Source organism: Chelonia mydas, chromosome 9 (genome assembly GCF_015237465.2).
Source record: "Chelonia mydas isolate rCheMyd1 chromosome 9, rCheMyd1.pri.v2, whole genome shotgun sequence".
Lineage (NCBI taxonomy): Eukaryota > Metazoa > Chordata > Testudines > Cheloniidae > Chelonia > Chelonia mydas.
In genome coordinates this window covers 49,467,409-49,495,173 of record NC_057855.1, presented here as the reverse complement: position 1 = coordinate 49,495,173, position 27,765 = coordinate 49,467,409, and the positions used below count along the sequence as shown (strand labels likewise).

Sequence of the window (27,765 nt, the reverse complement as noted above, 5' to 3'; positions counted from 1 at the left end):
ATTTGGCTTCATTTGGTTTAGCTTAAGCCTCCTTCCCAAGAGACACAAGCTAAACTAAGATAGACTAAAGCCTCTCTTATACCAGTATGAGCATATCCACATAGGCAGTTATAACTTAATGGGTTTAAATTCACACCCTAATTTGTGATGATAAACCTGTCCATGCAGACAAGGCGTTGGTTTCCCTCAAGTGGCGGGGGTCTGTGTTGTTTACAGCTGGAGAATCTGAGTTGCTGTGTTGTCCCAAGAGGCCATGGTGTGTGTGGGCCAGTGACAAGGATGACGGTCGATGTGGTTTCAGATGTGTGACTCCATGAAAGGAAAACTCCAGATTATGACAGTAAAGAGCAAATGGCTTTGCTGATCTCAGGGAAGTGCTTCAGTCCAGAATACTCTCTCGTTTTTAGTTTTTTAAAAGCAGTTTGAGTTTGACTTGCATATGAAGAGCAAGGCCCTATGACAGTCCCTGATTAATGGTGTGTCTTTGATTTCTGCCCCCCTTTGCTTCCCAGCTCTTTCAGACCAGTATTCTAATCCTCCAGAGCATCACTGCTCCCATGCCTCACCTCCCCACCAGAGTGGGTGAAATTTTTCCAATTTTGATGAAATTTTAAAAAGCAGCAAACTCCTCCACCCATGCCCCTGTTCTTCATCCCGCTGCACTCAGCCCTCAAAGCCACCTCTCTTCTGGGGAAACAGTCTGACCTGGGACCTCCATTCTGAAGAGGCAGCGAATGGAGAAAGAGATAAGAGGCGCACCATTCTCCAAGGGACAGTGCCGGTTCAAATCTGCAGATATCTGCTTCATATTCACAGATGCAGACGTCTGTGGACCATGTCTGCAGATTGCGGATCAGATTTGGATATAAATTTTTTATCTGCGCAGGGCTCTAGTTTTCTGTCTCCATTTAAATCTTGGGCTTTGCCTGGCAATGAAAGAAAGAAATGCTGGATTAGCTAGACATATCCATGTTTCCCCAGTTTGTTTTTTAGCAGCTGGGACTTAACCAATGGCAGTGCTAAATGGAACTGGTTGGGACTTTTCCTTCAGAATAATTTTGTGATTGAAAATACAGTTTCAATCCAATTGAAACTATTTCAGTTTGTTAAACTTACCTGAAATTAAATGTTTTGGGTTAGTTCAGCATTGACTATGGTGGCTCAATGCTTTGTAGGAGTTGTAGTTCATGGCTGGGCTCCTTTACTGGACTATGTTAGAGAGCTTATTCCTTCACTCTCCCACTTCCCTGGTCCTTCTCGCATGAACAGAGAGCAACAATACCCGAAGTCCGAAGGTGCAAACAATTCGATGTTTATTGGGGTGAACTTCCAGCAAGCTTAAATACAAGTTCCTTTTTCCTTATTTTCGAATCCCAACTTACTTCCTGTTTGCCCCTAATTTATATAGTAATATTCTTAGCTATACCTTAACCAATCATTCTACTGAAATTTAACTAACCAATCCTAACATATTGTAACATGATTAGCTAACCAATTATATCCCACCACCTTAATTAGATTACACCCAGCAAAATTAATTATACAGCAGACAGAAACAATCACAGAACCAGACAGAGATTATACAGACAAACAATAGCAAAGTGGGAACTCTAATGACAAAACAATACAGAAGTGAGGATTTCACATCCCAGCTATTGATAAGTGAGTTCTTGCCACACAGGATGCTATCAAACTAAGTTTCCTTTTACATTTTCTAGGCACTTCCCTTTCTCTGGAGGTGATAGGAATTATCAGGACAGGATTGTATTCAGGACAGGATTGTATTCCTAACAGCCCAATAGCACCTTCTTTCAATGTGACTAGTTTGGAATGTGAGGATGTGACTGTTCGCTTCCTGGCTTATGGCTGCCTCTGCTGCTTAGCCAAAGGCCTTAGCCTAAGAACAGGGCCTCAAACTGTCACAGTAAGAGAAGGCCCTTACACCAGCAGACAGTGATTTTGATTCTTTCTTTTATACCTCTAGAACTAGCCAAGTGATAAGAATACCCCTAAATTCTTAAAGTACAGGCCTTTACAGACAGGCCTGAATATCTATATCCTAACACTCCACCCCTTTTTTTTTCTTTTTCTTTTGGGATCCTCCTGCCCAGGTATCCCTGGAAAAGCATAGGACATATGGCGACACATTTCCTGATAGGGCCAGGCATCAAGGTGGAAGGTGTCGATGCTCCATCTGTCCCACTGCCCCTTGTGTAGTACCATGCCCTGCACCTTCTCTCGTATGGGCATACTACACCTATTCCAATTAGTGTTCCAGACTTCCCAGTACAGTGGGCCCGAGAAGGTTGGGTCCGGGTTGTCTAGTACACTTGTGGGGGCTTACTACATTACTTATAGGTTATAATTAGTGGCTGTTCTCTAGGGGGTTGTGCCCCCCTTGATCGTTTCCATATGCAATGTAACACACATATAATTAACAATACACCAGCTGCTATGATAATCCACAGCAACACCGAGAGTCCTGACCACTGCAGTATGGTCCAACATCCTGGCCACCACCAAAAACACTGCTTCTCCTCCTTTGATAAGGTTAAAATTTTGTCAGCGCCATCCTGTAGTGTGTGTTGTAAGTGTGTCCAACTGTTGGCGCTTGCAGCAAGTTGCTCTTGTAATCTTTGTGTACTTTTGTCCATATTGTGTGTCCATTGAATATCCACAGTGAAATTTGGTATTGTCCAAACCAATTCAACTACTTGGTACGGTATGGGGTAGTAGGTGCTGGTTCGATTGTTTACAACGATTAAGTCCACTGATCCATTGGTGCACCATAGTCCAGGTGGCAGTGTATAGAAGTTCATAATTTTTTCATACACTGGAAGGATTTTGCCTCCTAGTGTTATATTGCAGAATTGGATACATTCCCAACAGAATACACCGTACCCCATATACATTACCCCTAAATGCCCCCCCTTTGCAATAGGCCATTGATCCTGCTCCTCCATAGTCATAGGAGAGGGGCACATCCATATTCCTCCTCTGGATATACAACTGCTTAATGTGATGACAGTCCAGTTTACCCCATTCCATCCCCCCCACCTATTCCCTAGTGGCTCCCAACGTGCTCCCCCTTCCCTACTTACTCCTATAGGGTTCAAGGGAACCACCTTATTTGCATTTCCTTCCCATGGTATCATAGTAACAATTACACAAGAACTGTCCCCACAGGTCGGGGATGTTATTTTCCAGGTAGATGGGTATGTTTTTGCAATTGTGGATAGATATTGGCTAGCCTCCCGATTTAATACTGAAGGCCATTGTTCTGACCAAGCATCTCTCATAATATCCATTAACATTATTAACTGAGCATTTTGAATACCTACGCACACTTCTCCCCATGTTAGTCTTCTGAAGCCATCCTCTACCCATGTCACCAGGTCCCCTGCCCAATGAGTTAACTGCAGGTTTACCTCTACTGCTGTCCTCCACCCTGTGGCAACTGCTGATAGATGCTGTGCCATTAATTCATTAATTTGTTGTTGAAATTTCACATTTTGGCTTACTAATTGTTTGGTTACCCACTCGTCCCCCAGATTCCATGTACCCAGCATAGTGTTTCCAGCTGCCCACAATCCCCTTTTCCGACGACGATTCCAGGTGTGTCCCCTCACCCATGCATTGAATTGTTGTTTCAATCCTTTTATGTACATACTACAGTTAGGATGGATTTGGTCCACCCACCATTCCTTGGGGCGTACCACCCATGTAATAGAGTGAAAGGACATGTTAAAAAGTGCTGGCTGCACCTGCTCCCACAATGGCTCCCAGACATTTGCTCGTCGGGGAATATTCTTGGCTTCAGGCTGTGGCCACTTTAAATTTGGATTCTTCCAACTTGGCATCCATATCACCTGTAGGGTTACATTCTGTAAAATGGTTAACTCATCGTACACCCAGCGTCCCAAAGGGGATTTTACACCTAATGTAATATGTACATAACAATCACACCCTCGGGGATTATCTTCCATGGAAGTACCATTGTGGTTACATATGGTAACATCACACCCTAAATGTGGGGCCCTATTTTCCCAAGAGGGTTCATTTGCTCCAGGGGACCAGAGGGTTATATTCTTTGGACCCTCTGTAACAAACCACATAGCTGGGTAACTGTGTTTTCCACTATCGTTAATCATGGCAGCACCCAGGGAGTACCATGCGATATTTCCTGATAAATTTGATATTCTCCACCTGGTTGGGATTCCCCCATCTAATTCATAAACCATATACCGACACTGCCAAATTCCTGTTGGAGTATTAGTGGTACATCTTTCTATGGGGAGATTCTCATAGTCTTCATTAGCTTTATTACCACAGGTTGCATGTGTAGCCGTCCATGTGTTTCCTCCTTTTGACACTTCACATCGTGGGATCTGAATAGAATTTGTAAATGTGACAATTGTGATTAGCACTAGTAATTGTTCCATCCAGGGCCAGGGAATTTTCATCCTTTTCTCCTTTTTGAATTAACCTGTAATACACACATAACAAAATTTACACGTCCCCTTTCCCAATCCCCTGTTTGTACCTTTTTATTTGCGTGCAGTGAACCCACTCCCGTCCTCCATTCTCTGTACCCAGTAATAGCAGACTGGGCCCTAATTGGTCAAGGACAAGATAGGGGCCCTTCCATTTAGGAGCTGGGAATGGATGGTGTTGACCTGGAATCTTGTACATCACTAGATCTCCCACCATGGGTAGATTACGCTCCCCAGGCAGGTCATACCATGCTTTGACTCTTGCTGCTCCTTGCTCATCTCGCCAGGCCACCGCCTGCTGTACTTGTTTTACATGTTCGATTAAAGTTAAAATCCATTCTTGTGTTAAGCCATGTGTAGTGACTTCCCCAGGTACTGGGGTAAGTAGATTTTCCCACCGTTCCATAGGCCTTCCCATGAGAGCTTCATATGGAGAAAATCCTGTGCCCTTTGATTCTCGGGCCCTTATTCTCATTAAGACAAAGGGCAGTAACTGTGACCAGTTTTTTCCTCCGATTTCCACTCCCTTTCTTAGCTCACTTTTAATGGTGCGGTTCATGCGTTCCACCTGCCCCGCAGCCTGGGGGTGATAAGCAATATGGAACAACTGTGAGATTCCAGTGAGGGCTGATAGCTCCCCTAACAGATCTGACCGAAAAGCAGCTCCTTGGTCTGAGTCAATCACCTTTGGGACCCCCCAGCGAGTGAATACCTCATTTACCAGTATTGCAGCAGTTACCCGGGCAGTTTGATACTTTGTGGGGAAAGCTTCCACCCACCGTCTGAAAGCATCCACTACCACCAACATGAATCGGTTTTTCCTGTGATCGGGTGGTAAGGGTCCTGTGTAATCAATCTGTATTCTTTCCCATGGTCCCCTTGGGGTTTGTCTCATTAATTCTCCCCTTAGTACCTTGTGAGGTGGGCTGTGCCTGGCACAGTCCAAACAACGTTCCAGATGTGATTTTAAATCAGCTGCCATTCCTGGCCACCAGCACAACCTTTTTAAAGTTCCCAGTGCCTCCTCAAACCCAGGGTGTCCCCCTGCCAAGCTTCCATGCACCCAGCTTAAGAAAGCCGTCCGACTTCCCTGAGGGCACAACATTACTGGTCCCTCAATTGTTAAGACACACCAAATCCCTTCCATTAGTTCCACCTTTGGCACATGCCTGTCCCCAAGTTTCATGATGCCTTCCAGTCCTGGGTCAGATTCCTGCAACTCTCGAATTCGCCCTCCCCAATCTGTATCCACCCCGCTTCTTGTTATCACTGCTACAGGCACTCTCTCTTCTGGCTCCCAGGGCCATGGGGGTTCCTCTGTTGCAGCCCGCCTGGCCTCTACGTCAGCCAGATTGTTTCCTTTGCTTAGGGGTCCTGTTTTCTTGTGTGCCTTTACCTTTACCACATTGATCCGTGTAAAACAGTGACTCAGCTCCTCCACTCGCTTCCACCAGGTAGCATGCTTGATTGTGGAGCCGTCTGTTGCCCTGAAATGATTATTTGCCCACCATCTCAGCATTAATGTGGCACCACGAAATACATAATCTGAATCTACCACCACCCAACATTCTGGCTCCAATTTGGGATCCACTTCATTTAAAGCTGTTAGCAAGGCTGCCAGTTCTGCCTCCTGAGCTGATTTTGCTTCTAGTGAGAAACCAATGGTGCTGACTGTCTCATTGCCTCTGATTCCCACAACAGCTAAGCCTGCAGTTTTCCGTCCCCCTTGATACCTACAACTTCCATCCAAAAACCATACCAGTGTCCCCTCTTTTACCTGATTGGGGTTAGCCGCCCGAAACACCTGATGTTGGGTTTTACCTGGGCTGGCTTCACATTGGTGTGGGGTGCCAGCCAGATGTAATCCAGCTACCCAGACTGTGGGTTCCTTTAACACCTCTGCTGTAATGTTTTCTGCCTGTAGAGCCAGCAACCATTTAGCAATACGCTGCCCACTCACTTGTCCCTGTAAGATAGTGTGCATGTTTAACAGCCGCAGGGGGTCATGATGAGATCGGACTATTACTTTCTGCATTCCCGTAAGGTATTTAAATTTCCCTACCCCCCAGTAGGTGCACAACAGCACCTTTTCACACCATCCGTACTTCAATTCCACAGCACTCAAAAGTCGAGAGGCAAAGGCCACAGGTCGGTCCTTTGCTCCATACTCCTGTGTTAATGCACAACCAATGGTAGTGTCTGATACCAAAGGGTACAGATAAAAGAATTTCTCCCCATCCGGGGAGGCCAGCACTGGAGCACTGGCCAGGTTTTCCTTTAGCACTCTCACTGCCTCAGTACACTCTTCTGACCATTCCCAAGTTGAGGCTCGGGTTAGATCAAATAGAGGCTGGGCTATTTCTGCATAATTGGCCACAAAATCCCTGCAAAATCCAGTTAGACCCAGAAAACTTTGCAAGCTTTTAACATCCGTAGGCAGTGGCAGGGACTGAATCAGTTGCACCCGTCCCTTATCGATTTCCCTTCCCATCTGAGACACTTCCACTCCTAAGTAGGTCACTCTTGTCTGTCCCATCTGAGCCTTTTTCCCATTGACCTTCAATCCTGCTCTTGCCAAAGCTTGCAGGACCTGCTCAGTTAGTTCCCTGTCTTCTTCCTCTGTCCCTGACATTAGCAACAGGTCGTCTACATATTGTATGCACCTTGCTGAATCCACCCCCTCCAGAGCCTGTTTCATGTATCTGTGAAAAATCGCAGGGGAGTCCCTATATCCCTGGGGTAGGACTGTCCAGCAGAATTGTCTGCCCTCCCATGTGAATGCAGTTTTATACTGACATGAGGTAGCTAGTGGCAGAGACCAAAACCCATTAGCTATGTCCAAAACAGTGAAAATTCGGAATTGGGGTCCAATACGGGCCAACATTTCAGGGTACGCTGCCACCACTGAGGCTGGCGAATTGGCCAGAGCATTTAGTGCCCTGTAATCCACAGTGAGGTGCCAGGTACCATTTGGCTTCCTCACGGGCCACACAGCAGCATTACAAGGGGATGCAAATGCCCGAATCAGTCCCCTCTGTTCCAATTCCCCAATAGTTGCCCCCACCTCTGCCAATGCCTCCCGAGGAATAGGGTACTGTTTCTGTGGGGGAGGGTCCCCTCCTTCCATCAGTATCTCCATGCTGCCCCTACCACAATCCAGGTTATCCTTCGCCCACACAGGGATGTGTTCCCACCCAGCCGGGGGTGGTGGGAGGGCATGTGCCGCTTTAATGGTCATAGTGGCTATCCCCATGGGAATGGTATAGCCCTGACCGTCCTGCATTTGCCCCAGTAAACACACCCAATTGGCTAAATCCAGTACAAGTCCCAGTTTGTGTAAATCTCCTGCCCCCAACAGATTAAGCATATCATTACAACCCCACATAATCTCCCCTTCCCCCCAGATTCCTTTGATTTGTCCCCGCCTCAGGGTTAACTGTGTCTCCCCTCCTGTTGCCCCTACAATTGTCACAGTCCCTTCTGAGGGTCTCCCCTGCCCCGATGTGGTTAAACTGATGGCTGCTCCAGTGTCTATCAAAAAATCCCTCATGGGACTCCCTTCGATTGCCCCCTGGAGTGTGGGGCGACCAGATGCATCCCGTCCTAAACTGAGAACATGGACAGGACGCCTCCCAGGGCACCCCTAAGTTGCAGCACCCACCTCTGTCCCTCCCACTGGTTCATGGGGGGACCGGGGGTCCTGGCACCGAACACATTCCTGTCTCCATGCAAAATTGTGTGTCTGGCATTTCAGGCAGTCCCAGTCCCTTGGCCTCCGGGACCACTTTCCCCCTGATCTGGTAAGATCATGGGTAGTCAGTTTAGCCTGCAGTCTCTGGATCTGTTGCTCTATAGCTGCCCGCTCGTCCCTGACTACCCTCCCAAAGCCACGAACTCTCCCTCTACCTCCTCCTCTCCAGGCTGACCCACTCCTTTCTACCTTGTATTGATCCCCCGCAGTAATAGCATGGACTGGCTCTTCCCCCTGATGCATCTGCCTCCACACATCTGCCTGTTCCAGAAACTGGGGTAGCTGATTGGGAGCAAGTTCAGGGTGCTGCAACCTTAAATGCCCCACGAACTGCGGATTGCTCAGCTCCAACCATTTCTCCAGCAATTCCACACCCCTACCCTGCTCCACACCCCCACCAGGTCCCGGTGCCCCTGCCTGTGGCAACACCCATGGACCATCCAGGGGATTCACCCAGCACCGTGCCCATGCCTGTATGCGATTAAGTGTATCCCGCCCTGTTTCCCCAGGGATTCGCTTCATCTTATTCATCCCCGCAGTACGAGAGTACACCCCAAACAAGTGTTTTGCCACCTGTCCGGGGATTAGAAATGGGTGTGCCACTCCTGCCACATCGATTCCCAAGGTACCTCGTCCCAAAAGACTACGCCATAAGATCACCTGGTCCTCACGAGTTAGACCCTCCATCTCCCTGTCCACCTCCACTAGCCACAGCACAAACTGATCCCAGTCATTCCGGAGTACCTTTCCCAAACGACCCAGTACTGCCTCCCGGTCCTTCAGGGACAAGGGGCGGATTTCTGCCTGTTCTACTACTTGTGGGGCCTGGTCCCCCTACCCCGCAACCGGGGCCACTATTCCTGCCTCCTGCAGTTCCTCCCGGGTAGCCTCTCTCGCAGGGGCTGTAACTGTGGATCGCCGGCTTACAACATCCACCGGCAGTGGTGGGTACAGTGTTTTTTCAGGGTAGGGTTGTGGAGGTGTCTCCTTCAGTTCCATTAGTGGGGCGGATGGTTTGGGGTCCCCAAGTCCATTGCCCCCATGTTTACAATGATACAATTCCTCCTCTAAGTCTCCTACTCTCCCCAGCAGTTCGTCCCTCTCTCTCCGGATTGCCTCACAAGACTCCTCTGTCCGTGCAGCATCCCGTGCCTTCAAATCCGCTACCTCTACTGCTAACACAGATTTTTCTGTTAAAATCCATTGCTGATCCACAATCCCCTCCAAATCCTTAATGTGTTGGAGGAGATCAGCTTCCCTTTTTACGCAGTATGCCATCCCAGCACACAAACCTTGTAATACCATTCCCTTTTTCCTACACTCCTTTCCCTTGGGGTCTCCCAAAACCTCTCCCATCTCCTTCTCAATCTCATCCCAGGTGAACCCCTGCACCTGGTATGGGCCCTGATTCTTCCTTATCCATTTGTTCAAAAAATCCGTTACCCCAGCTTGCCAGAACCCGCAACTACCATCACGAGAGTTCGCCATACCCCCTCCAAGCAGCTGCGCGGACTGTTGGGGAGGGGGACTTACAGGCTGCCACTCACCTATCCAATGCGATGTATCCGAGTCACTGCACCAAGATGTTAGAGAGCTTATTCCTTCACTAATTAGGGGCAAACAGGAAGTAAGTTGGGATTCGAAAATAAGGAAAAAGGAACTTGTATTTAAGCTTGCTGGAAGTTCACCCCAATAAACATCGAATTGTTTGCACCTTCGGACTTTGGGTATTGTTGCTCTCTGTTCATGCGAGAAGGACCAGGGAAGTGGGAGAGTGAAGGAATAAGCTCTCTAACAGACTACATCTCCCATGATGCACTGTAATCTCTCATCTGACTGAGCTGCATGGTCCATGATGAAAGTCCCATGCCTACAGGTGCATCATGGGAGATTTACTCCAACCAGGGAGTCCAGCCCATAAGGGAGAATGGGGGCAAGAGGCACCTGAACTACAATTCCCATAAGGCATTGTGGCAGTCTGGGCAGACACAGTTTGATACCAAACTGACTTGAAATGATGCCAGTTTCAAATTTTTGAATTTTTTTGGAACTTACACTCTGCACGGCAGCTCTCGGGTCCTCAAACCCATTGGGCCCAACAGCCAAAGTGCATTAAATGTTCACCTTTGAGTCATGGTACACCAGGCACCAGTGGCAAAGCTAGGAATGGAAATTTGAGTGGGCCCTGACTTTTGGGTGGGTGGGCAATGACAGACAGTGCTAGCTCAGCTTATCCTCTGACACCGTGCCCACTCCCTAGCCCAGGTGCCCCCTGCCAGACACAGGGCTGCCCCTGCCTAGCTGGGCACATGCATGGGACGGCTCAGAAAATGGCAAGGCAGAGCTGCCAGAGCGTAGCTTTCTGAAGGGCGGACGCCTAGCTCCGTCCTGGATTTCAGGTGCCCGAGTGACGCCTCCAGACTGCTATGGCAACACTACAGTCCTGCTCAGATTTAGGTGGGCCTGGATGGTAAGTGGGTGGGCCATGCCCTACCCAGACCCACCCATGTCTACGCCCCTGCCTGGCACATTGCCAGGTGCTGAATGAGAGGAAGGATTGGGGCAGGGCAGTGATCGCAGTGGTCTCTCTCAGACACTTCTGCTGAAGCTATTCCCCTTTGTATAAAACACTTGAGTAGTCGTTGGGCCAGAGAGGGGATCAGCGTGGGTAGGGCACTGCCTGGGCTGGGGGGATTGGCACCTGGCCCTGCCACATCCTGGGTGAGTGGCCTAACCACAGAACTAAAGATTACAGGGGAGGCAAGGGGGCTTCCTCCTCCTCTGGCTGTTTTGTGAATGGTGCCCAAGTCCCCTTGCATTGGTGCTAGAACTAGGCGTGCGGCCGCACCCCTGGTTTGAAGTGGTTTCCATCGTTTGCAGGGTTTACAGTTTGGTTCAACAGCTTTCAGCACTCCCACGGTACACAACCCCCCTGTCCTCTTGTGAATCGAGCCTGGGGAAAAAATTGACTGAAACTATTCTGCAAATTTGTGTCAAAATCATGAATGCTTTTGGGCCACCTGAAGCTGCATTTTTCAGCTGATTGTCTGGAAAGCGTCAGCTGGGAGCTCTCTGGGCCAAGGAGGGTTCTGGGTTTCCTCGTCTGTCCAATGACTCACCCAATGCCGCTCTGGTCCCTGGGCACTGCCACAATATCAGTCACAGCCGTGGGAAAGCCAAACCTCTGGGAGCTCTTTGTTAAACAACATTCATCTTTAATTCCATATACGGTGGCCTCTCCCCTGGCCTGTGCCGTCAATCCAAGTGCTGCTAACCAGCGACGCCCAAAGCTGCTGCTGCCTATAGTAGAGGGAAAGGCTCAAGCTCCTGAAAGGGGTCAGGCTGTGCTTTCTCACACATGTTAACTGGGTTGTGCTGAATGCTAATGGGAACAAGCCCTTGGCTGCTCCATCCCCCACTATTCCTGGGCATGTGATGCTGAGGGAGGCCGTGTGGGGAGCCCGGGCAGCGCCTGTGTGTGTTCTCTCCCGCCCAGAGGAGCTGGGGTAAGGTCATCCACTCTGCTGCATGAAACGCAGCAGTGCTGCCAGGCTGCATGCTCATAGTCGCTGTGTTTCCCATCGCATCCCCTCCACCCATGCAGGGAATCTCCACATGCTGCTTCTCTCTTCCCAGCAGCCCTTGTATCTTCACCCGTAACGCTGGCTTCTCTCCCTTTTGCACCCGTCCTTCCCATTCTCTTCAGGTCTGCCCTTCGCCCAGCCGTGCATAAGCCCCAGAATATCTCTGTGACTTCCACGTGGTTTACTCTTCCGCAGTGAACGACAACCGGCTTTCGTTTTAAATGGCCAGTTGCTTTGAACAGACTTGAGCACAAACACTGGCCGGTGACTAGCACGGGTCACGTCTTCTGGTTTTGCAAAGGAGCCATTTAATTTTTTTAATGAGTAAATGTTAAAAATAGCCTTAGGAAAATCCATCTCCAGTTTAAAGAAGGGCCATTTTCAAATTACAGGTTCTCCAGATTTTAAAGCCAGTTAGCTAGTTGTTAGTGTAACCTGGCTCTATTGCGATGAGGCTCTGGTTAGTAAGGCTGTGAGGTGCTAAAAATGTTCACAGCAGACAGAGGAAGAGCTAGGATTAAAACTCCCGGGCTCCCAGCTTGTAACACAGGGTAGTTTCTCCTAGACTAGAGGGTGTATTTATCCAGCTCTCTCCCTCAGAGATGTACATGACGTTCTGTCTGCTATGTGGAAAAGTATGTCTAGAGCTGGCTGGAAAATGAGTTTTCCATCCCATCGAAAATCTTGAGCTTTTGAAAAATAATTGGACAAAAAGACAAAATTTCACATTTGTCATGAAACAAAGTTCTGGTCAACAGCACCCTTTTGTTTTGAGAAATTTGAAACATTCCTTTCAAGTTTAACCATTTGTAATTTGTTTACTTTTTAAATATAAAATACATTTCAAAACAAAAAGTCATTTTGAAGTGAAAAATCAAAACTTTTTATACCAAAAATGTCAGCGTGGGAAGTTTTGACATTTTTGAAATGGTTTTAATCCAGTTGTTTTCTGTATGAACTCATGGAAATTATTCCGGTTAGTCGAAATGGTGTTTTCTGATGGGAAACTGCTTTGACAAAAAAAGTCAACCTACCGTAAATACGATCCACATAACGAACGCCAGGCAATGCTAGAAAGTGTCATTTTTCCTTGGGCCTCTCTGTCACTTTTCCAAAGCTAGAGACGTTTTGAAAAGTCACAAAGGAAAGAGGGAATAAATAACCCGCTAGCAACATTTATTCTGTCGTCTCCAGGGTAAAAAAAGAGGGAGAAAAAGGAAAGCACTAAATTCCAAAATGTGGACAATGTTTTGATTGTAAAACCAAATGGAAATGGAAATTTCTGATCAAAGTGAACTGAAACAACAATTGCATTTTTTTTAAAAACATTCCCTCAGAAAAAAAGCCAAATGAAAAAATTACATTCAGGATTTTTCTTGGGGAAAAAACATGGGGAAAGCTCGACTGCTCAAATATGCAGACGTACACTCCTGCTACGTCTCACTCCTGGTATTTATTGATTTTATCCATTTTGATTTAAAATAATGGAAAAGGCTGTAGGTGCCCTCGCTCATTGTTAATAAAACAGGACATACTATATGAGTTGGCTTTTCACCTTGCACAGCAGAGACGGGCAGCACATCAACACCCAGTATGGAGAGGATGGGAAGAAATACATTGGATTGGTAAGATTTTCCTGTGTCAGAGTTGATATTTTACAGCAGCGGTTTGCTCATCTCTGGGACCTCGCCCACGGATCTTGGAGTGCTCAACCTACCCCTTCAGCTTCACAACTCCCCTGCCGGTGGGGACGGACATGCTTATGGGGAACCCAAGGACATGGGCCAGATTGTGGTACCCACCCTGACTCCCACTGAATGGGACCTCCCACCAGGTTCCAATGAAACCTAGCCTTTGGCGACTCGTCAAAGGTCGCCCAGGGAGCGTGTGGTAGAGCAGAGAGTAGGAATCGTGTCTTCTTGCTCCCTTGTGCTTCCCTCCTGTACGCCAGCGGGCCTGGAGCTTGGTATGGAATTCCAAGCCCCAAACGTTTTCTCTAAACATTCAGTGGAGGTGGTTACGTGACAGCCTCTCACATCTCTTCCCAAACCCCAGCCCTTGCAAGCAAGGAAATGACCAATGAAGGCCATCCTCAGCCTTCCACTGCCCATATAATAAACAGCCTCACCCTTATCAGGTGGAAAGAAGTGCCTATTTCACCCAAGAAAAGGAGTACTTGTGGCACCATAGAGACTAACAAATTTATTTGAGCATAAGCTTTCGTGAGCTACAGTTGCATCCGATGAAGTGAGCTGTAGCTCACGAAAGCTTATGCTCAAATAAATTTGTTAGTTTCTAAGGTGCCACAAGTACTCCTTTACTTTTGCGAATACAGATCAACATGGCTGCTACTCTGAAACCTTATTTCACCCAGTTCACAGTGTCCTCTGGCATGACTCAGGGGTGACTCAGAGCACTGCAGCTCTGCTGAACACTGGCCTCTCTCAACGTTAGGGAGTCGGGCACAGATTTTTAAAGGGATTTAGGCAGGGCTGTGCTTAGTACTCAATGCCTAGTGGATTTAGGAGCCTAAGTCTCATTTTCAAAAGGAGTTTAGGCAATTAGGGTGTGTCTACACAGCAAAGAAAACCCTGCGGCTGGCCCATGCCAGCCAACTGGGGCTCGTGGGGTTGGGCTGCGGGGCTGTTTCATTGCTGTGTAGATTGAAAGGCTTGGGCTGGAGCCCAGGCTCTGGGACTCTCCCAACCTGCAGGGTCCTAGGGCCAGTGGCGCAGCCAGGTGGAGAAAACAGGGGGAGCGGAGATAAAAAAAGGCGCCACCCCCTGGTATTCACCCGGCGGCGCTCTGGGTCTTCAGCAGCACTTCGGCGTCGGGTCCTTCACTCGCTCCGGTCTTCCGGAGCGCCGCCGGGTGAGTACCAGCGGGTGGTGCTTTTTAAAACTCCGCTCCCCACGACCCGCCGCCGAAAACCCGGAGCGCCGCCGGGTGAGTAAACATTTAAAAGGCGCCAAGTAATTAAAAAGGCGCCACTTCTGCTCGGAGGGGGAGCGGCTGCTGCCCCGCTCCCCCCCAGCTACGCCACTGCCTTGGGCCCAGGCCCCAGCCCGAGTCTGGAAGTCTACACAGCCAGAGATGACCCGCGCCTGCCCACAGTGGGGGATAGAGTGAGGGCAGCCAGCTTCAGCAGTGTTACTGAGCATGCTCAGTCCGTGTGAGCATGCTCAGTACAAGCCAAGGAGCAAATCGGGGGGGGGGGGGAGGTGACATGACCCCCCATTGGGTGTCCAGTTGCTGAGTAGACATGCCCGTAGGAGCCTCAGCCCCATTGACTGTCAGTGGCATTTTGGCTCCTCTATGCCTAAATCCTTTTGGCAAATGAGACAGGCATTGCAATGCTGAGTGCAGCCACACCTAAATAGCTTTAAAACCTGGCCTTGGGCTCAAAACGTCCAGCACTGGCTGATACTGAGTCAGCCTCGTCGGGAGCCCTAGGTCAGCAGTACAATGACCAGATGTCCCGATTTTATAGGGACAGTCCTGATATTTGGGGCTTTTTCTCATATAGGCTCCTATTACCTCTCACCCTCTGTCCCGATTTTTCACTCTTGCTATCTGGTCACCCTGGTTAGCAGGGCCACATTTTTAACACCATCTCACAGAACCTCACCCAGAGCAGGTTGAAATGACCCAGTGCCAACTACACTGGGGCCGCTGGCAACTTGTCTACACCAGGGCTCCCAGCATGACTGCCGACAGTGGCACAAACACCAAGGGGAAATTCTGAGAATGTGTCCCTAGCAGACAGGCCCCGTGGGGAGCCAGAGTGCACAGCAGGGGATACTGGGAGCTAGTGACTGTCTTTTTCAAATGGTTCCCAGAACAGCACAAGACTTATTTATAGATTCTGTTTGTGAGTGGCAATAAGACAAGAAAGGCCATGCATTGCTGGGCAATAATTACTCATCTCTTCTGCTGTTCTCATTAAAATTGCTTGGCCTTCTGCCTGAGGCTTGCTTTAGTCATTCACTTCTGCTGTGCGCCGTTGCTTGTTAGCCGACACAAAGATCGGCGGCAGAAGGAAGATGAGCGAAGAGTAGGTCATTATGCCGAGGGATGGATGCTGCTGCCAGCCTGTGTCTATCTGAGGATCACGCACGTCAAACCATTGCAAGGGGAAGAGGTCCTTGTCATATTAGTGGGCAATGCAATTGCACAAGGCCAGTGCTTAATTTGTATTGACAGAGGTGCCGGGGCTCAAGAAATTAAATGCTGGGGCTCAAGCAATTTTTTACATGCATAACTGATGCAGCAAGCCCAGAGGTACCCGGAGTATGAACTGCCATGTGAGCCCCAGCAAGCCCTGGCACAAATTAAGCATTGCACGAGGCTGCCCCCTAGCTTCTGTGGCCTGCGTTGTCTTTTGTTTTTATTATTTTTCTAAAGGGGCAATGTGTTTGTTTTGGAGGAGGAGATGATGCTCACTGTGGCGGGGGGGATTTTTTGGTGGGCGGTTTATGAATCTATCTTGAAAGCATCTTAAAATGTGTTTTATTGTGGCACAATTTCTAGTGGCCCTACATAAACAGCGGACTAGAGGTGTTGGCCCTAAAGCGTGTTTATTGGAGCAATTCTGTCTCTGCCACATTCATTGCTCTCAGACTGGGTTTGCACATTACTCTAAAGCTGGAAAAAAGACAAAATGTAGCCAAAGACAATGGGGACCCACAGCTAACTAGATACACAATGGCTGCAGCTCTTGAGAGCAGTTCTAACAGCAAGGCGATTTGAAAAAATGAGCAGGATCGTTTCCCAAACACTGTTCATGACACCCACTGAAATGCCCATTCACACTACATAATGCCTCTCTTCATAATATGATCATCCCTTTTCTGTCTTATGGACTCTGATCAGCAGTGAAACAGTTAACAGTGTTGCTATTTAAGGTGTCATCATTAGACTCCAGAGTCAACATCTCTTTAAATGCATGGGGCAATTCAGACATCTCACAGCTATTGTCTCAGGCTGTCTGCAGATGCAGGCAGATATCGCCATACTGGTCTAAGCGGGGTTTGTATTTGGAAGGCTGTCTCTAACCAAAAGTGCTGGAGACTTTTTTTTTTAAATAAAACCTTAAATGCTGGAGCACACGCCACAGGCACTAGGGGAAAGTCCCAGCACGGTGAGAGACTGTGAGGTGGCCCAGTCCAACCCTGGAGCACAAGTGTCAAGCTGTTAAGCCTTAAGCAGTTCAGGAGAGTTTATATTCTAGGATTAGAACAAACACTTCTCCAGGTGCCAAGAATTTACTGGCTTCCAGCTGGCAAAGTCAGGCAGGAGAATTTCAATATCACCTTCAAAACCTCCTTTTTCTGAGGCTCAGAAACAATTACATGTTTGTCCTTCAGGGCTGCCCCATGCCTGCGGTGTGCTGAGAATGCCTGTCGCCTGTGTTCTTGCTTCTCCTGCCACACCCAGGAGGAAGTGAGCTACTCCTGCACTGTTACCTGGCACTGTCCATCCATAGAGCTCTAGATACTTTGCAAAGGAGCTCATTTCCCAGATGGGGAAACTGAGGCACAGAGAGGGGACGACACTTACCTAAGGTCACTCAGGAGGCCAGTGACTGAGTCAGGATCCAAGTTTCCCGCATCCTAGCCAAAGGCTCTGTCCACTAGGCTGCATTGTCTGTCTAGCAAATGCCTTGCTCCTTTGGAGTAATGTTGACCCTCTATTGGTTTGATGGCATTATTACAGTAGCACCACTCCTGCCCTGTAGAGCACATGCTCTGAAAGCAGACACCGAGGGCAGGGAAAGAGCTGGGATCGGCACCCACCTAGCTGCTCATGCTAACAGACTCTCTGCTGGGGTCTCTCTGCCAGTCCCTGGTTTGCTAGCTCTGCTCCCTGGTGGTTCTGGCAGCTGCCACTGAATTGAGCATTTTCAGTCCTTGGCTTGAAGTCACTTGCTACCACAACTGCATGGTCTCGCTTACCCTTGTGGTGTGGGGAGCACCTGGGTCGGGGGAGCCTTCCTCTGTGGGGGGATGTCTGAGTTTGAGGCAGACAATGTTCCTATACCCACTGCCACTCCGGGGTTGGGGGCAGAGTGCTGAGGGGAACGAGGGGCGATGGGGACAGTGGGCCTGGTTCTCCGCTGCATCATTCCACCTTAATCCATGGAGATCCGGCATTGCACCAACGTGGCCCTGGAGGCTCTCAGCCTGTATACATGTCTGGGGATTGGTGGTGTCCAACTGGCTGTGCTCGACTGAGGAGAGAGGAACAGCTGGCTACACCATAGTCCCACCTCTGAGAGGGTCTGGGCTGGAGGCTGCAGGTTCAGTGGCTGCATGCTTTCCAGGAGTGAGAGCCTACAGACAAAGAGGCAGCCCCAGGAGCTCGCCCCGCTCTCCACTCTCCATAACGTCTCATGTCTGTGTCTCTTGCAGTTATGTTTCGTCTCTATGACACCGATGGCAATGGCGTCCTGGACAGCTCGGTAAGCCCTAGCCTGCGGAGCTCTCCTCACGCAGGGAGACACCTGCATGTAGCCGCACAAGCTGGCTGATCCTGGGGATTGGCAGCTGGGTATGTGAGGGCAATACGGAGGCCCTTGGAGGGACACCGGAAAAAACCAGCCCTGTCCTCCCAACCATTTCTTTATGGAATATGTGTTGTCTCCCAGAGAGACCGCTAGTTCTTCAGGCCGGCCAACAGTGCGCTGCAGCGGAGCGCCTCTGATGCACTGCCTTAGGTCTCCGCTGGCCATTTGGCCTGGGGCTGCAGGTGTGTCACTTCCTTCTGGCCAGACGGCCCCTTCTCGGGAGTCACCGTGCAAAGAAGCTACCCAGATGCAAGTGCAGTCAGTGCCTCTCCCTCAAACAATCACCTGCTTCTCGCTCGGCCATCTTGTTTCTAGGTAGAAGAGAAGGGCATGATTTCCTCAGGGTCAGTGCCCCACCACAAAGCAAAAGCCACCGTCATAGCCACACCCCCATTCCGGGCAGACCCTCCCCTGCCTTCAGTTCTGGACTTCGCGCTCTCTGGTTGTTGCAGGTTCCTGATGAGGCCCCCTACACTAATTTTGGGAGACTCCCTCCTATCTTTCTTCCTCCAGCCCCCTCTTCCCCCCCCCCCCCCCCGGTTTCTCTGTCTTGTCCATTTGGGGCAGATTCTGACAAGCTTAGTCACCTTGACTGGCACCTGACTCCATGAATAGCCCTGCTGAGATAGAGGGTGCTAGAAACTGAGATTCCCATTGCCTGGGGAACTCCCTGAGAAAACAAAAAAGTGGGTCTGAAACCAAATGGAAAATAAAATCTCTGCATGTCCCACAGAACGGGAACCCCAGCATTTCATGTGGAAAAAGTCTAAGTAGCATTTCCTTTGGGGCTTTTCACAATGTTTGTCTAGTTCCCCCAGCTGCCCAGAGCCCCAGCAGCCTGCCAGCAGGGAGCTGGGGAGCCTGAGAGCCAGGCATCTCGGGAGCTGGGTCTCCCAAGGCTTATGAGCTGACAAGGAGCTGGGGATCCTACCAGCCCCCAGGGATATGTGTCTACACCATGTTTTAACACCGGCGGGTTTAACAGCGCCATGTGGACGTACCCAGGCAGGCTGCTAAGGAACAGGTGGGCGAGCTGGCAGGAATCCCAGCCGTTGGAATCTTGATTCCAACTAAATGCTCTTTTCTGATGGAAAATTTCCCACCCACTCTCCACTGAAACCAATGGGACTGGCAGGGGTGTAAGGTGGGGCCCTGCATGGATGAGGGCTTGCCTCTCTGTGTGTCTGCGGGCAGCTTCTAGCCCAGCGGGGCTCTGATCCGCATACCTTATCTCCCACCTTCTCAAGTCAGTGCAAGCTGCAGGCCCAGGGGCAGCACTGATTTTTTCTCTTTGGTTCCTCCTTTTGTCTGAGCTCAGGAGCTGGATCGGATCATCAATCAAATGGTGCACGTGGCAGAATACTTGGAGTGGGACTCGACGGAGCTCAAGCCAGTAAGTGACAGAGGAGCCTCTGACTCCGCTGGGCAGGAGGCGGTGGTCAGGATAGACTGAGTGGGGAAGGCCATGGTGAATTCCATCTGAATGAGCTGCTGGTGCTACCTGGAGAGCTCGGAAAAACACCCCTTCCGAAAGTGTGACTCCCCAGAGATATCCCTGTGTGGAGGGGCTGGGCTCCCCCTCCTGGGCTTCTAAACAGGGTCTTTGCTGTCCAGGAGCTTTCTGCTTGCTCCTGACAATTAGCTGTGGTGGAGATGGTAGAGATGTCAAGGATGGAGACCAGAGGTGAGAAATAGGCAGGACTAGATTAGTACCTAAGGGACAAAGATCGTGTCTTCATGCGTCTGTTCTTAATCATCCAGGGCTGTTCAGATAAGTGGTGCTTGGAGAGACCTGATGGACTAGTTAGGAGGGCATGCCAGTGTAAGAAGTGGGAGAGAGCATAGAGAGGGTTGCACTATGAGGGGTAGACAGGGATGGTGGAAATGTTCTGGGCTTTAGGGTTTGTGCTGGCCTCTTGGAACGGCGTAGGCCTCTGCCTCAGGTCACTGATCTGGTACTTAAAATATGGGAATGCACTGGCCATTTTGCAAGGGGCGTGCGATAAGCAGGATCACTGGCCATTGGGAAAGGTGCGTGCGATGAGTGGGATCACTGGCCATTGTGTAAGGTGCATGCAATGAGCGGGATCGCTGGCCATTGGGAAAGGTGCGTGCAATGAGCGGGATCACTGGCCATTGAGAAAGGTGCGTGCAATGAGCAGGATCACTGGCCATTGTGTAAGCAGGATCACTGGCCATTGGGAAACATGCATGCGATGAGCGGGATTACTAGCCATTGTGCAAGGTATGTGCGATGAGCGGGGTCACTGACCATTGGGAAAGGTGCGTGCGATGACCGGGATCACTAGCTATTGTACAAGGTGCGTGCGATGAGTGGGATCACTACCTTCAGGAACATGGTGACTCCCATGGACTCTTGTTTCCTCTAGATTTTGAAGGAGATGATGGAGGAAATAGACTATGATCATGATGGCACCGTGACGCTGGAAGAGTGGATCCGGGGCGGCATGACCACCATCCCCTTGCTAGTCTTGCTGGGGATGGAGACGGTGAGTACCCAGGGCTGGGCCTAGATGGGACAGGCCCTACAGGGCTGGTCTCCAGAGATGTACAACCCAGGGTTCAGGTGTAACTCAATTGCCAGGCACTTGGCTGGAGGAACTGGGGCATGGCAGAGGGGCAGGGGAACACTTCCTTCCCACAACAACTCTGCCCAGAGAATAGGGTTCTGACCACGCCAGGGTGGAAATGAACACAGGGACTCATTTGGCATGTACTTTGTGGCAGCATCCCAGGTGTGAGTTCACCTCTAAGATGACTGCACTGGGCCAGTGTCCCAGCAAGGGCCCGGGAAGATCTCCACTTGCATATCACCCCGGGGCTATTATTCTGCACCTACCCCCTCTGCTCTGCATGTGCAGTGTTCGACCAATCCCCCTTGATACAGACACCTTCATGCTCAGGTGTCGCCCGGGAGCGGCAGGAAAACCACCCTGCTTTCTGACTGGGGCAGGCTGGTCTGATTACTGCCTGCGATTTGTAATGGCAATGTTGACGGGGGTTAGATAATGAATGGTCACAGAAATGCTAGGCAGAAAGATTAGATGCTGGGGACAGCTGGTGGAACATTCAGAGGGCAATTTAGGACCACAGGAGGGCACCAGAGCCTCACAAACTGAACGCTCCCAACCATGTCTTCTCACCCTCCTTCCAGCCATGCTGTGGGGAGTGCATGCGCTGCACAGAACGAGCCCCTTGACAGGAATCAGGCTGCTCGGTGACTAGATAGAAAGTGAACGGGGCCTTCCTTAAAGACCAAACTGTCCTTTCAAATGTCTTCAGAGTGCGGGAGGGACAGGCTGGAATGGCGGGGGAGAGGGGGCACTGCAGGCCAGCTCCTCAGCTGGCATCACTCAGCCCAGCTCCATGCTGCCTTGCCTCAGCTGCAGAGCTCGCCCGGAAGAGGGGTCTTGAAAATCAGCAAATACAAAATCTTTTTAAAGTCCCAATTCACAGGCAGCACATGGGCATGGGGCAAAACGGCAGCTCGGATACATTTTAAAGAGCCAGAGTTACACCAGAGACGAATATGGCCCGAAACTTTTCCAGACAGTCTCTCTTCACCTCCTTGCCAAGGCCTGAGTTCAGGCTCTGAGGCTTCTCTGTGTTCTGTGGTCTAGTCTGATAGCACCCAGTGCAGGGTGGGCCATGCTGCTCCAGCTGCCAGTGGCATCAGCAGCTCTAAGGAGAGACACCTGAGGACAGAGAGTTAGATCTTGAAAGAGAAAAGTGCTTTTGGCTGACTGTTAAAAGGCGTTCCCACCACGGGCAGCAGAAGCTTCCTAACAGTGGGGGGCCCATCGGCACCCGAAACCATGGCCCTTCCGCCTCACACTGCTCCTTCCCTGAGGCCCCGCCCCACACCACCCCTTCCTCCTGAAGCCCCGCCCTAGCACTGCCCCTTCCCCCGAGACCCTGCCCCATGCCACCTCTCCCCCCCAAGATCCCTCCCCCTCCTCCCGTTGTTCACCCTTACTGCCATGACCCCCTACCCCCCACCCCCATTCCAGCACCTCTGGTTTCCACCTAAGATTTTAGTCTCTCTTGTCTCAGCGATTTGGGATCGCAAACACACCAGGCTGGTTGTTTGGTGTGTGAAATAGTTTTTTTTTATTATTAATCATTTCAAAAATGTGAAGAGCAGGTAAAATACTTGATGATAGCCCCATGCCTGCGATGGAACTGATTCACTGTGTGATGAAGTACAAGGGACAGAGTTAAGGTATTTCCTGACTTCCAGAGGTTACTTATTAATTCTGATGAAGTTCTTTATATTTAAAGTGTATATTAGGCCTGAATTCATCCCAGTAAAATTTGCTGTCCGTAGACATTTGAAATGTGAAACGCATTCACTGCAGCTGTGTTTATGCCCCTTCTTGTGTTGGACCTCCCCAGGTAAGCTAGCGAACAAACTGACTAGCAGGAATGTTGAAGGAAACAGTGAATTTTAAGACTATGGGAAAGTGCTTGTGCCTTAAACCTGAGCCTAAGAGCTGTGCTCATCCAATCAGGGAACACAAACGTATCGTGTGTAATCTCTCTAGAGTCAGCACAGCTTAAAGGTTGAACAAACTGGGCACAGACTGAGCAGGAATGATTTGCTTTAATTGTTCAGCAAACGACTTTGCATAGCAAATACATTGGAATCAATCATAAGCTAGTTGTGGGCAGCTGGTAAACAGAAAGAGGCAAAATGAGTGAAATGAATTATTTGTTAAACTCAAGTGTGTGTGAGATGGAGAGAGAGACTATCTATCTGGGAAATTCTTCTCTAGATCGCTGGATGACTGGAGCCCCCACTGTTTATACAGAAGCGAGCTAGCATTCTTCAGTACAGAAATGATGGCCTTAACAGTCCCAGAAAATAAGAGATGACAGCCAGCATCATGGGACTGTTGATTTAGAGTGTTCTTATCTGCCTAATATTGGAAGAAGGTTGAATAGTGCCAGATGGTTTTCTATTTGTTTATAGTGTGGTCTTCCCCCAAGCTATCTTTAATAAGGAATGTGGACATGTATGTAGGTACCAAGCTGCCGTATTTCCACCTGTTCGGGAGGATCTAGCAGACCAGAAAGCTAGATGTGAAGCATATTCTATATAATAGCTTAACCTGTACATCTCTTTGCCTAGCACACTATGAGCATGTCTACACGGGAAGTATGATTTCCAGCTCATTGAACTAGCATGCTAAAAATAGAAGTGTAGCCGCAGCAACATGAGCAGCTGGATGGGTTAGTCACCCCAAGCATGATCCTGTCTGAAACCCGAGGCACATACTTGGGTGGTTGTGCCATCCCACCCTTGACGTCACTGCAGTGATATTTCTATTTTTAGCACGCTATCTTGGTCAGAGCCAGAGCGGGTATGTCTACTTGAGCTGGAAATGATACCTCCAGCTCCAGTGTAGACATATCCGAAGGGACAACCTTATCTGCAGGGATTTCTGAGTTCCCCAGCAAACAGGCAATTCCACTACCTCAGCTGAAAGACTGTTCCAGAGTTAACTACATTTATAATTAAAAACTTTTTCCTAATCTCTAAACTAAATCTCCCTTGCTGCAGATTAACCTCATTGCTTCTTGTCCTCCTTTCAGAGAAAATGGAGAATAGTTGATCACATTTTCTTTATTATGACCCTTAACATATTTGAAGACTGTTATCAGGTCCCCCCTCTGTCTTCTCTTCTCAAGACTAAACGTGCCCAGTTTTTTTGCCTTTCTCATTGGTCACGTTTTCTAAACCTTTTATCATTTTTTCTGCTCTCCTCGTGACTCTCTCCAGTTTGTCCTCATCTTTCCTAGTGAGAAACACCCAGAATTGGACACGGTATCCAGCTGAGGCCTCCCCAGTGCCGAGTAGAGTGGGACAATTACCTCCCGTGGCTTCCATACGACACTCCTGTTAATACAACCCAGAATGATATTCACTTTTCCTGCAACTGCATCCCATTGTTGACTCATATTCAATTTGTGATCCACTATCACCCCCAGATCCTCTTCAGCAGTACTGCCACCTACCCAGTTATTTCCCAGTTTGCAGTTGTGCATTTGATTTTTCCTTCCTAAGTGAAGTACTTTGCACTCGTCTTTATTGAATTTCATCTTGGTGAATTCAGACCAATTCTCAAATTTGGCAAGGTCATTTTGAATTCTAGTCTTGTCCCCCAAAGTGCTGGCAGCTCCTCCCAGCTCCGCAAATTGTATAAACATACTCTCCGCTCCATTATCTAAATCATTAATGAAAATATGGACTAGTACCGGATACAGGACTGACCCCTGCAGGACCCCACTAGAGACACCCTCCCAGTTTGCTAATGGGAAGAAGTCGGGGGAGAGGGACTTTGTTTGTCAGTGTTTGATTCTTGGGAGTTTTTATGAGCAATGGAGAGAAATGGGTAAATCTACCCAAATGATTCGCTATTGTCCTTAAACACACAGTGGAAAAGCACAAGCGGATCAGCTGCCTTCTCCAGAATGGACCTTGAACAGTCCCTGGTGTGAGCGAATTGCTGCCCCATGTGCCCCCCCAGACCCCCATTGTGCCTGTCAGGGTTTCCTCCCCACTCTGAACTCTGGGGTACAGATGTGGGGACCTGCATGAAAGACCCCTAAGCTTATTTCTTCTAGCTTAGGTTAAAACCTTCCCCAAGGCACAAATCCTTTCCTTGTCCTTGGATGGTATTGCTGCCACCACCAAGTGAATTAGACAAAGATTCAGGAAAAGGGTCACTTGAAGTTCCTATTTCCCCAAAATATTCCCCCAAGCCCCTTCATCCCGTTTCCTGGGGAGGCTTGAGAATAATATACCAACCAATTGCCTTTAATAAAAGTACAGACCAGACCCTTTAGTTTTTAGGACGCTAAAAACCAATCAGATTCTTAAAAGAAGAACTTTATTATAAAGAAAAAAGTAAAAGAAGCACCTCTGTAAAATCAGGATGGAAGGTGATTTTACGGGTAATAAAAAGATTTAAAACACAGAGGATTCCCCTCTAGGCTCAACTTCAAAGTTACAAAAACAGGAATAAACCTCCCTCTTAGCACAGGGAAAATTCACAAGCTAAAACAAAAGATAATCTAACGCATTTCCTGCTACTACTTACAATTTCTGTAATTTTAGATGTATCATTTCAGTAGGAGCTGGGTTACCTGCTTGGTCTCTCTCTCTCTCTAACCAGAGGGAACAACCAAAGAGAGCACAAACAACCCCCCCCCCCCCATTTGAAAGTATCTTCTTTCCTTATTGGTCCTTTTGGTCAGGTGCCAACCAGGTTATCTGAGCTTCTTAACCCCTTACAGGTAAAGGAGGGATTTTATGCTACCCTTAGCTGTATGTTTATGACAGTGCCTCTCCCTAACTCCCGCTGTGCTTTGCCTGCAGAACGTGAAGGACGACGGGCAGCATGCCTGGAGACTGAAGCACTTCAAGAAACCTGCCTACTGCAATTTCTGCCGCACCATGCTGTTGGGGGTCCGGAAACAGGGCTTGTGCTGCTCCTGTGAGTCCTGCTCTCCTAGTCCGCTGTGCCCCATGCATGGCCTGTCGCACTGCAGCACACTGACCAGCATTCAACCCCTGCCCTGGCTTTGCAGCACAGCCCTTGTCCGTTTCTTTCAGGATGGTTTGGGTGCCACAAGCATCTGAGGAAAGCAAGCCTATTGCAGGAGTGGGAGGGTGAGGTTCTGTGGCCTGCGATGTGCACGAGGCCAGACAAAATCTCTATTGGCCTTTAAGGTCTATGAGTCTATAAGCCCAGCCCTGGATAATGGGGCTGCAGACGGAACCCCGGCTCCAGATAACAGGGCTGCAGCCAGAACCCGAGCTCTGGATAACGGGGCTCTGGCCCTTTCTTGATTTCCTATCCTTAACAACAGAAGCTGCATTTGGGTAACTTGACATGTTTGATGGGAGTCTCCAAAGGCTGGGAAATTCAGAGATAAGTCTGAACCTCAATCCCTAACTCACCCGGCTTTGCCCGAGGAATGTAAAACCTTCCCCTGGTCCAGGTCCTTCTCCCCTGCCGGGAGTGCCCTGGCCAACCAGGGAGAGCTGAGAATGGAGTGTCAACATTAACATTCAGCCAGGCAAAAAACCCTTCCTTCCCAGTAAGGCACCCCTCTTCCCAAGGTCCAGGGACTAGACAACCACCGAGCACCTCAGCGGCTGGTACACTGGGGTCCTGTTCTCCTTGCAGCTGAAGAGTTCCGCTGGGTCCTCCAAAGTGCTCTTGGTCAGGCTCGATACCCCAGCTCCCTAGACAGTTATACGGTGCCCATCACTCATCTCTGCCAGCAGGGGAGGCTGCTCTCCTCTCCCTGCAGCATCTTCCTCCAGGCTGCCGGCTCTCCTGTTAATTCCTGCGGAGCAATGCCTGGGAGGTAGTGAGTGCCTAGCTCTCCTTGGAGGTCAGTGGAGTTTGAAGGTGCTCAGCCTTTCCCCGCATGTGCTGCTGGAAACCTGCAGGCTCTGGCCCATTCTGTTTCGTAAGCTAGCAGGCAGCCCACCCCTTCACATGGCAGGCTAGGTGGTGGATAGCTCCCACTACGTCCCTCCCTGCTCTGACTCTGGCTAATGCAGCGTGTCACCCGGATGCGTGGGAGCTCTGGCTCTTGTCTGTATCCTCGGGCAGCTCTGAAGTGCCTGCAGCGTGCATGTACCGAGGGGTCACAGCTGACTTCTTTTCCCCTCTCTGCTGCAGTTTGTAAATATACCGTCCATGAACGGTGTGTGTCCAAAGAGATTGCCTCGTGCATCAGCACATACGTGAAATCCAAGAGGAACACCAATGTGAGTAGCACATGTGTAGACGACTGCTTACTGGTTTCCCTTCTAGCTCTGCTGACGCCTATGCAGGATGTGCTGAATTCCCTGTGAGAGTGGCTGGTAGCTCAGCTGTGTACCTGCGGCTCAACAGGGGAGATGAGTGAAGCTTTAGAAGCCCCGCTCTACCTTAGCTGGGGGGTTAGCAGACTATTGGCCAATGAACTCACCTGAGATCCAGCTGGGAGTGGTCCAAAGCTCCACCAGAATGGATACTGGGGATGGTGAGGATGGGGCCAGTTCTCCCCTCCCCACACACCATCATTATTGGAGCGTAACACCACATAACCGCCCCTGCCCATTAACCTGCAGATCACTTAGGTTCCCATGGTTTGCTCTTTGTGCCCGGCTTCCCAAAGCTATAGCAGCACTGGCTCTCCCAAGGCGGGGGGAGCAGCAGAGGATGGGGCTGGTGGCCTTCCCTGGGGCTGGCTGGCCATTGAGGGGCAGCCTCCAACCAGTTAACCCCCTCAGAACAGGGCAAAGAGAGATGTCAGAGAACTTTGCAGAGCAGCTCTTTTCTACAGGAC

General features: G+C 49.6%; 1 protein-coding gene across 3 annotated transcripts in view; it reads left to right on the top strand.

Annotated features, from left to right (window-relative positions):
• Nucleotides 1-27,765, top strand: part of DGKG (diacylglycerol kinase gamma) — a 153,102-nt gene that overhangs the window by 43,863 nt on the left and 81,474 nt on the right. For all 3 annotated transcript variants that reach the window (XR_006283793.1, XM_037909618.2, XM_043522536.1), the window contains 5 exons: nt 18,239-18,288; nt 19,712-19,786; nt 20,784-20,903; nt 25,796-25,913; nt 27,114-27,202. Coding sequence is in view for 2 of the 3 variants with exons in the window: in XM_037909618.2 (XP_037765546.1) it covers nt 18,239-18,288; nt 19,712-19,786; nt 20,784-20,903; nt 25,796-25,913; nt 27,114-27,202 (452 nt within the window). In the remaining variant the exon portion in view is untranslated. The remainder of the gene's footprint in view (nt 1-18,238; nt 18,289-19,711; nt 19,787-20,783; nt 20,904-25,795; nt 25,914-27,113; nt 27,203-27,765) is intronic.